Source organism: Macaca nemestrina, chromosome 15 (assembly GCF_043159975.1).
Source record: "Macaca nemestrina isolate mMacNem1 chromosome 15, mMacNem.hap1, whole genome shotgun sequence".
Classification (NCBI taxonomy): Eukaryota; Metazoa; Chordata; class Mammalia; order Primates; family Cercopithecidae; genus Macaca; species Macaca nemestrina.
This window is the reverse complement of record NC_092139.1, coordinates 93,010,115-93,028,336: the sequence shown is the minus strand read 5'-3', so window position 1 is coordinate 93,028,336 and position 18,222 is coordinate 93,010,115. Positions and strand designations below refer to the sequence as shown.

At 44.9% G+C, this 18,222-nt stretch overlaps 2 protein-coding genes across 8 annotated transcripts in view; both read right to left on the bottom strand.

The window, feature by feature from the left end:
* LOC105495708 (beta-crystallin B2-like) overlaps positions 1-7,000 on the bottom strand; it is a 104,307-nt gene extending 97,307 nt beyond the window's left edge. For 2 of the 7 annotated variants that reach the window (XM_071080309.1, XM_071080308.1), the window contains exons 1-3: positions 6,766-6,997; positions 4,724-4,825; positions 1,720-1,842 (exon numbers count right to left, since the gene is read on the bottom strand). In XM_071080309.1, coding sequence (XP_070936410.1) covers positions 1,720-1,842; positions 4,724-4,781 — 181 coding nt within the window. In that variant the 5' untranslated portion in view covers positions 4,782-4,825; positions 6,766-6,997. Of the gene's footprint in view, positions 1-1,719; positions 1,843-4,723; positions 4,826-6,765 lie in introns of those variants that run through there. The other 5 variants (XM_071080305.1, XM_071080303.1, XM_071080304.1 and 2 more) reach the window with 5 other exon arrangements.
* Positions 7,001-17,359: 10,359 nt separating this feature from the next.
* The window catches only part of LOC105495702 (piwi like RNA-mediated gene silencing 3), a 41,772-nt gene continuing 40,909 nt past the window's right edge, over positions 17,360-18,222 (bottom strand). The window contains exons 19-20 of the mRNA XM_071080960.1: positions 17,948-18,095; positions 17,360-17,777 (exon numbers count right to left, since the gene is read on the bottom strand). Coding sequence (XP_070937061.1) covers positions 17,661-17,777; positions 17,948-18,095 — 265 coding nt within the window. The 3' untranslated portion in view covers positions 17,360-17,660. The remainder of the gene's footprint in view (positions 17,778-17,947; positions 18,096-18,222) is intronic.

The following is an 18,222-nucleotide window of genomic DNA, read 5'->3' as shown; positions in this document are numbered from 1 at the left end:
CTCTGCCCAAACTCTGGTTTTGTAGATCCACATTAGAAGAAAAATAGTACGTTAAAGAGGGAGGGATGGCCTTCAGGTCAGGCATGGCTAATAGAGGAAGGCAGAAAACAGAAGAAAGAAAACACAAATCTCAAAATGATTAGCATTCTGGGGCCAGCCAGTGCAGAGGCAAACATTTCAGCAATGTGCAGTAACGGCTGTTCAGAGGAATAATCTAAGTTATTAACGAAAGAGGAAATGTTTATTATCCTCTTTTGGAAGAGTAGCCTTGATCCAGCAATTCTCCTTTAGCAAAGGGTCCTTAGAGAAACAGTTGTCAAGGGGCTGGGCACCATGGCTTACGCCTATAATCCCAGCACTCTGGGAAGCTGAGGCAGGTGGATCACCTGAGGTCAGGAGTTCAAGACCAGTCTGGCCAACATGGTGAGACTCCATCTCTACTAAAACTACAAAAACACTGGCCAGGCATGTTAGCTCATTGCCTTTAATCCCAGCACTTTGAGAGGCCGAGGCAGGTGAATCACAAAGTCAGGAGTTCGAGACCAGCCTGGGCAATATAGTGAAACCCCATCTCTACTAAAACATACAAAAATTAGCTGGGCATAGTGGCAGACATCTGTAATCCCAGTTACTCAGGAGGCTGACGCAGAAGAATCGCTTGAACCTGGGAGGCGGAGTTTGCAGTGAGCCAATATCGCACCACTGCACTCCAGTCTGGGCAAGAGTGAGATACTGTCTCAAAAATAGAAAAAGACGTTCAAGTGCCCAACTGACATGAAAAAATGCACAACCTCACTAATCAGTGAAATGCAACTCGGAAACACAATGAGATACCATCCCACACTGGTCAGATGGCCATTTTTCCAAAATTAAAACATGCTGGTGAGGCAGCAGAGGAAAGGGAACACTGCTACACTCTTCGGGAATGTGAAAAAAGGTTCACACTGTGGAAAGCAGTGTAGAGATTCTCAAAGAACTTAAAACAGAACTACCATCAGACCCAGCAATTCCATTACTTGGTATCTACCCAAAGGACAACAAATCCTTCCATCAAAAAGACACATGCTCTCCTGCATTCATGGCCGTGCCATTCACAAGAACAAAGACTTGGAAGTGTCCTAGGTGACCAGCAACAGTGGATTTGATTTTTTTTTTTTAATGTGGTGCATACACACCACAAAGTACTACGCAGCCATAAGAACACACAATTCTGTCCTAAGCAGCGTGGATAGACCTGGGGATTATCATGTTTAGCAAATCAAGGCAAGAACAGAAAACCAAACACTCCATGTTCTCACTATGAGTGGGAGCTAAACAGTGAATACATTCAAACATAAAGATGCAAACAATAGACCCTGGGGACTATCAGATGAAAAAAGGAGGCAGAAAGGGGGTGCGGGCGGAAGAACCACCTGACAGGCACTTTGCTCCCTGCTTGGGTGATGTGGTCAATGACCACAAGCCTCAATGTCAAAGGTTCACATGTAACTAGCCTGCAATTTAATCCAAATAAAAGTTGATCTAAAAAAAAAAAAAAAAGAAAAGAAAAGAAACAGGGTTGCCCCGGGCACAGTGGCTCCTGCCTATAATCACAGCACTTTGGGAGGCTGAGGCAGGCAGATCACTTGAGACCAGGAGTTCGAGAGAAGTCCGGGCAATATGGCAAAACCCTACCTCTACAGAAAGTACAAAAAATTAGTGGGGCATGGTGGTGCACACCTGTAGTCCCAGCTACTTGGGAGGTTGAGAAGGGAGGATCACTTGAGCATGGAAGGTTCAAGGCTGCAATAAGCCAACATCGTACCACTGCACTCCAGCCTGAGTGACACAGCGATAACCTGTCTTAAAAAAAGTAAATACATAACAGGATTAGGATATATTATAGACAGATAGGTGGATGATAGACAAAACCTACAGTTATCCAGGCAATCATGGACTGGCATAAACATAGAAAGACAACTGAATGGACAAAATGAGGCAGCCAGGTAATCAACCCAAAATTGTATTTAGGGCACACATTTTTCAAAATCACACCAAAGGCACGACAATTGAAAAAACTGGGTAAGTCATGTGCAAAAGACTGAAATAGCACCCCCATGCTGCCCAATACACAAAAATTTACAAAAAATAAATTGAACAGTTAAATTCAATCCTGAAAGCAAAACACTCCAAGGAGATAACATGGGATAAGTGTATGTTTGGGGGAAACTTGACCCTGTGTACACAGGTTGCAAAAAGAAAAAAGAAAAGGAAAAATTAGGGGGAAAACATGCATAGACAATAAAATGGCTTAACGATCTTTTTTGGATGGCACACTGAAATCACTGCTAACAAATGCAAATGCAAACATGAGAGACTAAGTACAACATTAGAGCCTCTGCGCAGGAGAGAACAAATGAATCCAGAGAGAAGACATCCTAGACCATGCATGGTGGTGCGTGCCTGTAATCCCAGCTACTCAGGAGGCTGAGGCCACAGAATTGCTTGAACCTGGGAGGTGGAAGCTGCAGTCAGCTGAGATTGTGCCACTGCACTCCAGCCTGGGTGACAGAGCAAGACTCCATCGTGGGGAGGGGGCAGAGAAAAAACAAAACAAAACCAGCATCGCAAAGATGAGAAGAAAGTTTGGGGAAACATACAGCTGATAAGGCCTTGTTTTACAAAAGGCACAGGCTACTAACACTAGTAACTAGCAAAAAAACTAAACAAAAGAGAAACTAGTAACCGAACCAAAATTGGGCAAAGAGCCGGAATAGATTTTTCGGTCTATAAGACTGACTCTATCTTTACAGAACATGGTTAACATTACTACTTCTGCAAAAAGTGGAAATCAAAACCATAAAAAGCATCTCTTATTTGAAATGAATATGAGAAATAAAAATACAAACACAAAAGCTGGTGTGAATTTCCAGGAAAAAAGAAGTGTTCATAGGAGGGTCAATTACTACATACACTATGGAAAGCAGTTGCAGATTCCTCAAAAAACTCAAAGTCCAGTACTATACTATCTATTCATCCCACTACTAGCTATACAGTCAAAGCAAATTGGTATTTTGAAGAGACATCTGCCTTTCCATGTCTATTCCATCACTATTCACAATAGCTAGGATGATGGAAGCCACCTACCTGTTCACCCACAGATGAAAGGATAAAGAAAATGTAGTACATATATACAATGATATACTCTTCAGCCATAAAAAAAAAAAATACAATTTTCATTTAGGGCAGCACCAACAAACCTAGAAAACATTCTGTTAAAATAAGCCAAGCACAGAAAGACAAACACTGCATGACCTCGCTTATGTTGAATCCAAAAACTTAACCTTCAAGAAGCAGAAAGAACAGGAGTGGTCTCCTGAGGCTGGGGAAGGAGGGGAGATAGGAGGGATTGGTTATGGAAACAAAGTTAGTTTGTTGGGAGGAACACATTCTAGTGTCCTGTTCCACAGCTGGGTGACTCTGGTTACAATATTGAATTTTTCAAAAAAGTCAGAAGGGAACAATTTTGAGTGTTCTCACCACAGAGAAATTAACACCTGTAGGAGGGAATAGTTATGCTAAGTACCCTGATTTGATCATCACCAAAAATACACACGTATCCAAATATCCCAGATGAGGCTGGGCGAGGTGACTCATGTGTCAGCATGAATCGCAGCACCTTGGGAGGCTGAGGTGGGCGGACTGCTTGAGGCCAGAAGTTCAAGATTAGCCTGGCCAACATGGCAAAACCCCGTCTCCACTAAAAAATACAAAAATCAGCTGGGCATGGTGGCACACACTTGTAATTCTAGCTACTAGGATGGCTGAGGCACAAAAATCACTCGAACCCGGAAGCCAAAGGTTGCAGTAAGCCAAGATCATGCTGCTGCACTCCATCCTGGGCAACAGAGCAGGACTGTCTCAAAACAGACAGAAACAAAAACAAGAGTCTCAGATGAGGAAAAAAAAGTCCCAGTATACCCTCTGTTTATGTGCTTTATTATAGACAAAACATTTAAGAAGTATAGGCCAGGCACAGTGGCTCGCGCCATAATCCTAGTACTTTGGGGGTCCAAGGCGGGCAGATCAGGAGGTCAGGAGATCGAGACCATCCTGCCCAACATGGTGAAACCCGTCTCTACTAAAAATACAAAAATTAGCTGGGCATGGTGGCGCATGCCTGTAGTCCTAGCTACTTGGGAGGCTGAGGTAAGAGACTCACTTGAACCCAGGAGGCGGAGGTTGCAGTGAGCCGAAGTCATGATATTGTGCTCTAGCCTCTTGACAGAATGAGACTCCATCTCAAAAAAAAAAAAAGCCAGGGGGTAGGGGGTGGGGGTGGGGATGGGTGGACTCGGTGGCTCACGCCTGTAATCCCAGCAATTTGGGAGGCCATGGCAGGTGGATCACAGGGTCAAGAGATAGAGACCATCCTGGCCAACACATGATAAAACACCGTCTCTACTAAAATACAAAAGAAAAAAAAAAATCAGCCAGGTGTGGCGGCACACGCCTATAGTTCCAGCTACTCAGGAGGCTGACGCAGGGGAATCGCTTGAACCCAGGAGGTGGAGGTTGCAGTCACCGAGATCACGCCACTGCACTCCAGCCTGGCGAAAGAGCAAGAGTCCGTCAAAAAAAAAAAAAAAGTTTAAATACACAATGTTAATATTAACATGGAACCACAAATAGTCCTGAACATCTAAGGAACCCTGAGAAATACAAACTAAGTTGGAGGACTCACAATTCCTGATATCAAATAGCGCTGCAAAGCTGTAGGTAGCCAATATTCCAATATACATGGTCCTGTGATGTGCCACGGTGCTCCAGCTTGGGTGAGAGTGACCTGTCTCAAAAAAGAGAAAGATTATGAGAAAATAGGAGGGAATCATAGAAGTGATAACTGGTTGTTATCAAACATGTACACAGAAAAAAAGAAATACCAGATAGCATAAAAAATACACATCCAAACTGAAATCAGGCAGAAAACCTGAATTGACATCGCTGCAAAAATGCCATAAAATGCACAAACACGTAAGAGAAAAGGTCCTCAACATTACTATTCATTAGAAAAGAATGTACTCCATAACCACATCCAGGTACCATCCCACACCTACTGGAATAAATGTTACTGAAAATATCTTAAAAATGTAAAAGAATGCTGGTGTGGATTTGGATACAGGGAAAATCTCATGCATTGTTGGTGTAAAGATAAATTAGGATATACACTATGGAAAAAAGTTGTAGGCCAGGTGCAGTGGCTCAGGTCTGTAATCCCAGCACTTTGGGAGGCCAAGGCAGGCAGATCACGAGGTCAGGAGATCAAGCCCATTCTGGTAACACAGAGAAACCCCATCTCTACTCAAAATACAAAAAATTAGCCGCGCGTGGTGGGCATGTGCCTATAGTCCAAGCTACTCAGGAGGCTGAGGCAGGAAAATCACTTGAACCCGGGGGGCAAACACTGCAGTGAGCTGAGATCACACCACTGCACTCCAGCCTGGGCAACAGAGTGAGACTCCCTCTCAAAAAAAAAAAAAAAAAAAAAAAGTGAATTCCTCAAAAAATTGAAAATGCAAACTACCATACGATCTAGCAATCCCACTACTGGGTATATCCCCCAAAGCAAATGAAAACAGTATCAGAGATCACAAAGCCTCAATGGGGGATAGGATTTTCTTCATTAAACGGTTTTGAGAAAACTGATGTTTATACGAAAAAGAATGAAATACGACCGTTCTGGTATACAATACACAAAAATCAACTCGAAATGGATTGAAGACCTGAACACAAGACTTGAAATTATAGATCATCATCATCGTCTGTAAGAAAAAAGGGGGTGGGGGATGGTAGAGCACTTAAGTTTTGGGGCAACTTGCACCTAGGCTCACAGGCTGGAAATGCAGCAAGAGAAAACGAAAAAAAAAAAAGGCAGAGAGTAAAACCTCATCGAGAATGGAATGGCTTGTGAATATATTTATCTTTTAAATTGGGAAAGCGAAACACAGGTAACAAAAGCAAAAACAACCACGTGGGGCTACATCCAACTGAAAAACTTCGGTACAGAAAATAATGAACCAAATGAAAAGGAATCCTACAACTGGGGAAAAATTTTGGGGGAAGTATGTATCTCCTAAGGGACTGTTACAAAAAATATGCAATACCTTCACAGTGCTCAACAGCAATAACAAGATCATCAACCCCAAAGTGGGCAGGGACCCAGCATGGACATTTCTGCACAGGGGACATAACACTGAGCAGCATAGAGAGAACCAGGTGCTCAGCTTCCCCGTCACCAGGGACAACTCCCCGTCAGGCTCGCACCCGGGAGTACCTCCCCGCCCCGGTGGTCGTGACCAGAGGGACTGAAGGGGACACAGGTTTCTCTGAAAGCCGGGGGGGGGGGGGGGGGGTCCCGATGTGTCCCGGTGGCGCGAAGGCAAATTTAAAATTTCATCAAATCCTGGAGGCCGCTGGGATCTTTTCTCCTCTGTATGAAGCCTGGACAGGAGGCACCGAACACCAGGCCTGGTCCCAAATCCCACCTGGGCCGGGCTTCCCCTTCCTCCTGGGGCTTTCCTCTCTCCCCATCTATACGGGACAGGTTCCCTCAGAAAAAGTCCTCAAACCCCAAAAATACCACAGTCTGCTACACTTGCCACCCTCAAAAGCCCTCAGGGGAACAAAACTCGTGGTAAGACAAATACCAGAATACTAGAAAAGAGGAAAACTATGGAGAAGATGAGAATAAAGGGAACATTGGAGGAACCAAGCTTCTGTACTCACCGCGTAGAAAACAATGCCCCGGAGAAGCTGAGCCGCGCACAGCTCCCGCCTAAGCAGTCAGGGCCACAGACAGGAGCTGTTTTCTCCCTAGGACGGGGCTCCAAGTCGTCCCCAAACCGCCGCGGTGCCCCCTAAAGCGCGTCCTGAAGGAACCGGAGCCGCTTTCCTACTCATTCCGGACGCCACGCCACGCACTCCATGCAGTGTCTGCGATGAGAATACGCATGCGCAACATGTGGGACAGAAAAGGCTGTTTTAGCGCCCCCTGCCAGTCAGTGTGGGATGATCAGCCTCAGGGTCGGCATCACCCCACGCCAGTCTAGGTAGGGTAGAAGGGTGCGTTGTGTGACACCAGAGAGCAGGAACTCCCCAACCTATGCATATAGACTTCCCCCTGTGAAGTTTTTTTTCTTTCCCCGGACAGGGTCTCACTTTTTTTGTATTTTTAGTAGAGACAGGGTTTCACCGTGTTAGCCAGGATAGTGTCGATCTCCTAACCTCATTATCCACCTGCCTCATTATCCACCTGCCTCATCCTCCCAAAGTCCTGGGATTACAGGCCTGAGCCACCACTCCGGGCTGGTACCAGTCTTCTTAAGGCTTTACCCTGAATTCAATGTTAACCTTGTATCGTAAGAGGGACCATATTAACATTTATTTTTTGTTTGAGACAGAGTTTCACTCTTATCGCCCAGGCTGGAGTGCCATGAACGGATCCCGGCTCATTGCAACCACTGCCTTCTGGGTTCAAGCCATTCTCCTGCCTCAGCCTCCACATAGCTGAGATTACAGGTGCCTGCCACCACGCCCGGCTAATTTTTGTGTTTTAGTAGAGACGAGTTTTCACCATGTTGATCAGGCTGGTCTCAAATTCCTGACCTCAGGTGATCCGTCTGCCTCGGTTTCCCAAAGTGCAGGGATTATAGGCATAAGCCACCGTGCTCGGCCTAACATTTGTGTATCTCAGAACAGGGACTGAAGCAGAAAGATTTATATAACATTCCTAGGTATGCACAACTTCTCATAGGATTTGAATCCAGGCCATTCATTAGGCACCAGGTTCTGTGCTTTTGGCAGTCTGCTCTGCTTCCTTTCTACATTCTCATCTAAAGAAAGGCATTTGCCTATAACATCAGTCCGTTCCATTTTAAGTGCTACCCACACTGCAAGGTCTTTCTAGGAGGACCAGGCACAGTGGATCACACCTGTAATCCCAACAGTTTGGGAGGCCAAAGAGGATAGTTTGAGGGCAGGAGTTCAAAGACCAGCTTGGGCAGCTTAGGGAGACCCCACCTCTACAAAAAACTTTTAGAAATTAGCCCCGTATGGTGATGTGTGCTTGTGGTTCCAGATAATTGGGAGGCTGAGGTGGGAGGATCACTGGAGCCCTGGAGGTCAAGGCTGCAGTGAGTCATGAGCATGCCAATGCACTGCCACCTAGGTAACAAAGACCCCATCTCAAAAAGAAAGTCTCTCTCTCTGTAGGGACTAACTCTGATTCAGGTGGCTGTACTAAGCAGGTGGTAAAAAAATTGGATCAAAAGTTTGATCTCTGAGCAGGGCGTGGTGGCTCATGCCTGTAATTCCAGCACTTTTGGAGGCTGAGGCAGGTGGATCACCTGAGGTCAGGAGTTTGAGACCAGCCTGGCCAACATGGTAAAACCCTATGTCTACTAAAAATATAAAATTATCAGCCGTGTGTGGTGGCCCATGTCTGTAATCCCAGCTACTTGGGAGGCTGAGGCAGGAGAATCACTTGAACCCAGGAGGCAGAGATTGCACTCAGCCCAGATTGTACCACTGCACTCCAGCCTGGGCGACATAGCAAGACTCCATCTCAAAAAAAAAAAAAAAAAGTTTGATCTGTGCGTCAAGTATTACTAATTTACCTATGGTCTTCTGCCTGTAAGATTTCAACAGCTATCTTTTTTGTAATTTCCTAGGATCTTGCATCCCGAACATAAAAATAATTCCTGAGGAACTGGCAAAGCCTCTGCCGACTCCAATCTGAGCATCCGACACTTCTGGCCCAACAACACTCACCAGTAATCAGTGCAGTCGATATTTCTCCCTGGAAGCAGACCATCCAAAAACTTCTGACTAGGCAAATAATGAGTGTGCATATCAATCAAAGGTACTGCGGTTATTTTATTAAGTTCATTCAAGCAGAGTGATTCCAGTTGGTTAAGCATTTCACATTTAATACAAAACTATTTATTTTGAGATGGAGTTTCACTCTTGTAGCCCTGGCTGGAGTGTAGTGGCTCCATCTCGGCTTGCTGCAACTTCTGTCTGCTGGGTTCGAGCGATTCTCCTGCCTCAGCCTCCTGAGTAGCTGGGACTACAGGCATCCACCTGTCATCCAGGAGACAAAAATTAACCATGCCTGGCTAATTTTTATATTTTTAGTAGAGACGGAGTTTCGCCCTGTTGGCCAGGGTGGTCTCAAACTCCTAACATCAGGTGATCCACCTGCCTCGGCCTCCCAAAGTGCTGGGACTACAGGCGTGAGCCACCGCACCAGGCCTACACAAAACTTTAAAAATGTTGTGTCGTATTTCTTTTATTTCATATGTGCAACTTTAAATTATTAAGTCAGTTGCCACTACTACAACTATAGAAGTAATGGCATATTTACAACTACAAGTTTCATTCACTTTAAACAGAAAACATCTCAATTGAAAGTCTGAACATTTAGCTCACATTAAACATTAGCTGAGATGGAGCTCTTCCTGAAAGTGTTGCCAGAGGCGGGTGGATCACGAGGTCAGGAGATCGAGACTATCCTGGCTAACATGGTGAAACCCCGTCTCTACTAAAAATACAAAAAACTAGCCGGGCGTGGTGGCGGGCGCCTGTAGTCTTAGCTACTTGGGAGGCTGAGGCGGGAGAATGGCGTGAACCCGGGAGGCGGAGCTTGCAGTGAGCCGAGATCACGCCACTGCACTCCAGCCTGGGAGACACAGCGAGACTCCGTCTCAAAAAAAAAAAAAAAAAAATTAAGAGTTTATGTAGGACAGTTTTATACGAACGTAGAAATTGAACAGAGTACAGAAGGTTCTCAGACCCTCCTCCCCGTTTCTTTTCTTAACCACCTTTTACATGGGTGCGGTCCATGTGTTACAATGAGTGAACCATTACTGGTAGGATTTACCAGTAAAACCATCTGAGCCGGTTTTTTTTTTTTGGAAAAGTTACTAATGATCGATTCAATGTCTAAAACTAATACAGGTCTATTCAGTTTATCAATTTCTCCTTGGTGAGTTTTATAGTTTCTGCCTTTGAAGGAATCAGTTCCTAAGTTTATCAAATTTGTGGGCATAGATTTTCTCAAATTATTCCCCTCATTGTCTTCTCAATGCCCATAGAATCACAAGTGATGACTTCTCTTTTAGTTATTAGTACATTATGACTTCCTTTCTTCGTGGTTAGCCTGACTGGAGGTTTATTGATTTTTTTTTATCTATTCATATAAATAGCTGTTGGTTTTGATCATTTTCTGTTGATTTTCTTCATTCCATTGATTTATGCGATATTTTCTATTCTTCCGTCTGCTTTTTATTGCACTGGCTCTGTTTTCTCTGGTTTTCTAAAATAAAAGCTTAGGTTATTGACTTTAGGTCTTTCTTTTCTATCACATGGCATTCAGTTACAAATTTCCCTCTGAGCCCTGCTTTGACTGCATCCCACAGATCTTAACGAGGCACGTTTTTATTTCATTCTGTTTAAAATATTTTTTCGGCTGTGTATGGTGGCTCATGCCTGTAATCCAGCACTTTGGAAGGCTAAGGCAGGTGGATTCACTTGAGGTCAGGAGACCAAGACCAGCCTGGCCAACATGGTGAAACCTTGCCTCTGCTAAAAACACAAAAATTAGCTGGGTGTGGTGGTGTGCACCTGTAGACCCAGGTAGTAGGGAGGATGAAGTGGGAAAATCGCTTTGAACCCAGGATACTGCATGTTTTTACTTACATGAGATTCTGTCCGGAATTGGTGGGTTCTTGGTCTCACTGACTTAAAGAATGAAGCTGCGGACCTTCGGGGTGAGTGTTACAGTTCTTAAAGATGGTGTATCCGAAATTTGTTCCTTCTCATGTTTGGACACGTTTGGAGTTTCTTTCTTCTGATCTCGCTGGCTTCAGGAGTGAAGATGCAGACCTTCCGGTAAGTGTCACACAGCTCTTAAGGCACCGTATCTGGAGCTGTCCATTCCTCCCGACGGGTTCGTGGTCTTACTGGTTTCAAGAACGGAAGCTGCAGATTTCCGCGCCGAGTGTTACAGCTCATAAACGCACTGTAGACCCACACAGCCAGAAAGTGACGCCCGTACATTGCCGCTGCCAGCGAGGGCAGCCTGCTTTTATTACCTTAGCTGACCCCACCGACATTCTGCGGATTGGCCCATTTTACAGAGCGCTGATTAGTCCATTTTACAGAGAGCTGATTGGTCCATTTTAACAGGGTGTTGATTGGTGCCTTTACAATCCCTGAGTTAGACACAGAGTGCTGAATGGTGCATTTACAATCCTTTAGCTTGACATAAAAGTCCTCCAAGTCCCCACCAGATTCGATAGATACAGAGTGCTGATTGGTGCATCCACGAACACTGAGCTAGACAGAGAGTGCTGATTGGTGCATATACAATCCTCCGGCAGACACAAAAGTTTTCTAAGTCCCCACCGGACTCAGGAGTCCAGCTGGCTTCACCTAGTGGATCTGGCTTCAGGGCTGCAGGCGGGGCTGCCCGCCAGTCCGGCGCCACAGCCTGCACTCCTTAGTCCTTGGGCGGTCGATGGGACCGGGCGCGGGCGCCAGTAGGGGAGGTTCCGGCCGCGCTGGAGCCCACCGCAAGAGAGAGGGGGCGCTCGGACGGGGCGGGGGGAGGGTTGGACATGGCGGGCTGTAGGTCCCTAGTCCTGCCCAGCGGGGAGGCGGGAAAATTTGAGCCCGCGGCGCAGGCGGGCCGGCAGTCCTGGGGGACTCGGTGCCCTCTCCGCAGCTGCTGGCCCGAGTGCTAAGCCCCTCACTGCCCGGGGCCGGAGGCGCCGGCCGGGCGGCCGCGCCGAGTGCTGGGCCCGCCGAGCCCGCGCCCACCCGGACCTTGTGCTGGCCCGCGAGTGCCGCGCGCCCTGGTTCCAGCCCATGCCTCTCCCTCCACACCTGCCCGCAAGCGAGGGAGGCGGCTCTAGCCTCGGCCAGCCCAGAGGGGCTCCCACAGCGCATTGTGGGCTGAAGGGCTCCTCAAGCCTGGCCAGAGCAGACACTGAGGCCGAGGAGGCTGAGAGCGAGCGAGGGCCGCCAGTACGTTGTCACCTCTCAAGATGTCTAGAATAGGCCAAATTCAAAGAGACGGAAACTATAGAAGACTAAGGGAAGGAAGGAGAGAAGAGAGGGAGTGTTTTGTTTTGTGATTTTTTTTTTTTTTTGAGGCGGAGTCTCTGTTGCCCAGGCTGGATGGAGTGCAGTGGCATGATCTCCGCTCACTGCAACCTCTGCCTCCTGGGTTCAAGTGATTCTCCTGCCTCAGGCTCCTGAGTAGCTGGGATTACAGATACCACCATGCCTGGCTAATTTTTGTATTTTTAGTAGAGATGGGGTTTCACCACATTGGTCAGGCTGATCTCAAACTCCTGACCTTGTGATCTGCCCAGCTCTGCCTCCCAAAGTGCTGGGATTACAGGCGTGAGCCACCACGCATTGCCTAATTTTTGTATTTTTAGTAGAGGCGGGGTTTCACTATGTTGGCCAGGCTGGTCTTGAACTCTTGACTTCAGGTGATGCCCCCTCCTCAGCCTCCCAAAGTGCTGGGATTACAGGCGTGAGCCACCACACCCGTACGAGGGAGATTTTTTTGTGGGTTCAGAGTTTATATTGGGTCTGATTAAAAATTGAGTGGTGTAGATACTGGTGGGTACAGTGTTGTGAATGTCAACAGTGCCACTGAATTAGACATTTGCAAATGATGAAGATAAATGTGATGTCTATTTTACCATAAAAAAATTTCAAAAATACAATAGAAGATATATGCAAGAGCAGCGGCTGTAGATTCATGGAAACTAAATGATCCCATATTATTTCAAGAAATGTAGGAATTTGCCTGGGCTTCAAAACAGACAAGAGGAGTGATGAGATGCACTTATTGAACCATACAGTGTTTTTCTGTATTAACTGGTTCTTAAGGTGACAGTTTCCCATTGGTGAGGTTGCGCTAGCTAGAAAGCCAAGGCTCTTACTTTCATGTCTTCCTGCTCCTCTCCTTTGCCTTCCTTCACCAAGGAGAATAGCTCAGCAGCAGCACAGTCCACACTTGTTAACCACCCACCTCCTTACACTCCTGCCCCAGTCCACATCCCCCAAAGCTCTCTGCAGGATTCTTCAGCAGCACCAATGGACTGTTGCTCTGTGTTCTTTTAGTTTCCCCTGAGGAGCATATGGAGGACACCTTATCTATGCAGGTGAGGTGCACCGCTTTGTCCGAAAGAAAAAACGTTTATTGGTTTCTTTTTTTTTTTTTTAACGGAGTTTTGCTGTCACCCAGGCTGGAGTGCAATGGTGCCATCTTGGCTCACTGCAATCTCGGACTCTCGGGTTCAAGCGATTCTCCCCCCAGTCTCCTCAGTAGCTGGGATTACAGGCACCCACCACCATGCCTGGTTAATTTTTGTATTTTTGTAGAAACAGGGTTTCACCATGTTGGCCAGGCTGGTCCCAGGCCAAGAAGCCTCTCTCATGTCCTATCTTCCATTTCATTGATTCTCTCCTTAAGTTGTGTCAAACATGCTGCTCTACCCATCCTGAGCTATTTCAGTTATGTTTTTCAGTTTTGGAATCTCCAAATTGGTTCTTTTCTACAATTTGCTCAACATTTATATTTTACTTTTTGGAATACTGTTGATAACTCACATGACCTGAGCACCTATGGTTCTATTTCTGTTGTCTTGCTTCCCTTGGCTTTGTCTTATTGTCCTCTTATATTGGTTGTTGTTGACCGAGTACTATATATTGCATGGAAATGTTAGATTGATGACAAAGATGTTATTATCCTGCAACGAGACTGCTTCTGGCTGATGACTGTGGGGTATTAACGATCCAGGTGGTTTAAAGGTAAGTTCTGTTCCTGGGAAGCCTTATCTTTATCAAGCTCCTTACTACACTGTATCCCTGAGAGTCTCAAACCAGAGTGTGCAAGTAACCTACAACTCTCCATACTGCTGCTGGACTTCAGTTTTTTTTTTTCAAACAGACTCACAAATATGTCAAAACAAACCTGACTTCTCACTCAATGGCCCCTTCCAGAATCTGTGGCATAAGAAGCAGTCCCAAATACCAGGGTCATATTCCTGGATTTCCTTCTGCCAGATATTGGCACTGTTTTCTCTGCTTTTCCATTCCTTTTGTTAAATATAGTGAACCCCAAGTTTCTCTTCAGAGAATCAATATGTCACTATGTTCAGCTCTTAGATTCTCCATTTTAAAGTTTAACTTCCTGGTTCCCTTTGGCCACTTGTTTCTAGTTTCGGTAAACAACTTTCCCACCAGTCTTAATCAGTAGTTCGCATCTGTTCCCCTGGTCACCTGCTCCGTCCTGACTCACCCCTGGTCACTTGCTCTGACCTAAGTCACCTTTAGTTACCTGTTGTTGCTAACCTTCCTTCCTTCCTTCCTGCCAGACTACTCACCCTGCCACTCCAGTTCATACTCCTGCTCTTTTTAAAAAACAACCAATCAGGCCGGGCATGGTGGCTCAAGTCTGTAATCCCAGCACTTTGGGAGGCCGAGACGGGCAGATCACGAGGTCAGGAGATCAAGACCATCCTGGCTAACCCGGTGAAACCCCGTCTCTACTAAAACGTACAAAAAACTAGCCAGGCGAGGTGGCGGCCGCCTGTAGTCCCAGCTACTCGGGAGGCTGAGGCAGGAGAATGGCGGAAACCCGGGAGGCGGAGCTTGCAGTGAGCTGACATCCGGCCACTGCACTCCAGCCTGGGCAACAGAGCGAGACTCCGTCTCAAAAAACAAACAAAACAAACAAACAAACAAAAACAGCCAATTGGAATTAGCTTAGACTGTGTGGTCCAGCCATAGCCAATAAGGGAACAATACAGCAGAAGGGGCCACCTATATCAGGAATAAGAACTCCTTCCTCTCCCCTGTCCAGGTGTGCTCTTACCATTGTTCCATCTGCAATGAGCACCCTTTCTGCAGAAAATGAAAACTGCCTTGCTGAGAAAATTAAATTTATGTTTGAGTGCTATTTCTTTGCAGCACCAGGGAACAAGCATTTTGTTTCTAACACTTTGATGCTGTTCAACATTCTAATATTTTGTCCAGCTTTGAGCTGTATTCAGTGCAAGGATTGATATGTTACTGCCAGAGTCAAGTTCATTTTTTGAATTATTGTATTGCTACTTCATAGGCCAAATGGATTTCTTATGATTTTTTTTTTTTTTTTTTTTTTTTTTTTTTTTGAGACGGAGTCTTACTCTGTCACCCAGGCTGGAGTGCAGTGGTGCAATTTTGCTTCACTGCAACCTCTGCCTCCCAGGTTCAAGGGATTCTCCTGCCTCAGCCTCCTAAGTAGCTGGGATTACAGGTATGTGCCAGCATGCCCAGTTAATTTTTGTATTTTTAGTAGAGACAGGGTTTCACCATGTTGGCCAGGCTGGTCTTGAGCTCTTGATCTCAAGTGGTCCACCCACCTCGGCCTCCCAGAGTGTTGGGATTACAGGCATGAGCCACCATGCCCAGCCCTGACAGACCTTTAATTAGCACTCCCAACCCTGGCTCAACAATGTGAAACTGAGGTGTTGTGATACATTACATTTTTATCTGTAAGCCTCTGAAATGAGACTTTTCCTGGAAATATTGGATACCCAGCTTCCTTCACCCAATTTATAAAGAACTAATAGGCTAATTGGATATTTCCCTGGTCACAGCAGTATTTCTAGTTATCTTAGAAAGCAACAAATTAGTATATTAGGAAGGCTAAAAACATTTTAAAAATAACAAGAGCCAGTCATGTTTAATTCATGTTAAAATCACAGATTTTAACATGAATAACTTTATTGAATCACATCATCTTAAATTTAACAGTGTTAGGAATAAATGATATATTGTATTTAGAGAGAACATTCAGAAAGTTTTAATACCTACTTTCAGTTTGTTCTTTCCAAGAAACCATTTTTAGACCTCTAGAAATTGATCATTATAAATCAGATTCTAACTTAAGAACATGTTATCTTAGTGTTTCTTAAATTACAGACCCATCTCAATGTTTATTGCCATTGGCAATAACTGCTCAGGAGGACATTACTTAGATTACAATGCGTTTAGATTCTAAAGTCTTTCCATTTTATTTCTTACAAGACCAGTTCAAATTATAAACCTAATATGTAATCAAGCAATTATGTTTCCAAATATACCTTTTCTTGTATATTTGAAGTTAATCCCCACCCCTACACCCACCCCCACAATAACACTATCTAAGAAAACAAAACAAGGCCAGGCGTGGTGGCTCACACCTGTAATCCCAGCACTTTGGGAGGCTGAGGCGGGCGGATCACTTGAGGTCAGGAGTTTGAGACCAGCCTGGCCAACATGACAAAACCCCGTCTCTACTAACAATACAAGAATCAGCTGTGTGTGTTGGCGCATGCCTGTAGTTCCAGATACTTGGGAGACTGAGGCAGGAGAATCGCTTGAACCTGGGAGGCCGAGGTTGCAGTGAGTCGAGATCGCGCCATTGTACTCCAGCCTGGGTGACAGAGCAAGACTCCATATAAAACAACAACAACAACAACATTTAAAAAAAAAAATTGTTTCCTGAGTCTAATTAAGGATAGTTTTAGGTGGAGAGAAAAAAGTCCACTTTCAAGAAAAACATAATAGCTCCACTTAAATAACTTACTGAAGACTTTGGATTTTGATCCGGCTAACATAACATACTGGGACCATGCAATAGAATGAATTAAACAAGTTCATTAACAGAGCTTAGTTTTCCTTCTTTGTGGAAAAACCAAATATTTGTGTTCCTAAGCTGCCAATTTTTTGTTTTGTTTTTGAGACAGAGTCTCACTCTGTTGCCCAGGCTGGGGTGCTATGGCAAGATCTTGCCTTGCTGCAAACTCCACCTCGCAGCTTCAAGCGATTCTGCTGCCTCAGCCTCACGAGTAGCTGGGATCACAGGTACCCACCGCCACATCTGGCTAATTTTTGTATTTTTAGTAGAGACAGGTTTCACTATATTGGCCAGGCTGGTCTGGAACTCTTGACCTCAGGTGATCCGCTCGCCTCGGGCTTCCAAAAGTGCTGGGGATTACAGGCGTAATCAAGCTTTCTTTATGACCTTTCCACCAAAAATACATCCAAATTCTCACCCCAGTACAAGGAATAGCACAATGCTTCCTATGTAGCTCATCAGTAATAGGTTAATTCTAAATACAAAATATTAGAAAGAAATTCGGTGTTGTTACTTTTATGTCTTCCTTTCCTGTCCGTTAACAAAAAAAGTTTCAAAAATAAAGCAGATGTAGTTTTCTAAGTAGAGTTTACTTGTTCACAGATGTACTCTCTGTGACAAATGTCCCATCTTTTTAATTATTAGAGTGGCCCTGCTTGGGGTGAAAAATGTTCAGTCACGTTTAGTTATGAGATCTCTGTCACATATTTGAAAGGGAAACTGCAAGCCAAACCCTGTCATTTCTCCTTTCTGGAAAAATCAGTCTGTGATAGTACTGAGAGTAGAACATATCACTCTGAATCTCTCCCATGTCCAATCAAGAACAATGGGAATTTAAAGCTATGGACCTAGGAAAATATTTCAGACATCCTGCTTCAAAAGGAAGACAGGCTTACACGTTGTGGTTTCAGTATCACATCAGGTCTTCCTCTGCAGGTCAAAGGTAAAAGAGACGGGTTGACAGGGAACGATTCGGTTCCTGGTGAATGGACTGTCCCACGAGGTAAGCCAGCTTGTGCGCATAGTGGCAAGGCGCTGGAACTCGAATGATGCCCTTTAGTAGGGAAACAAAAACAAAAACAAAAACACAACTAAATTTTTTTCACTTTACATCTACTTTCCCTAAATTTAAATTCATGGAAGCCAATTCAGAGGTCCAACATTGTTCAATCTTGAATAGTACATTTTAAAAATCTGAAGAAAAAAGTAACAGAAAGTACTTACTGGTAAATTATAATACATGTGGCATAGACAGTATGTTAAACGCTGTACTGTATTTGGGCTCAAGCCAATCGTGTCATAGATGACGTTATAATGAGTGGGGGTAACAGTTCCATCTTGCACAGACTGACTCACAATAAAAAAGTCATACCTGGAAATATAGGACATGTGGGTATCAGCTCATTTTCGAAAGAGGGTACAGTTAAGTAAACCTAATGTCTGAAATGAAAACATTTAGTAAAATAGCTTACAAAAATCTATTCTATAGACTAAGTTTC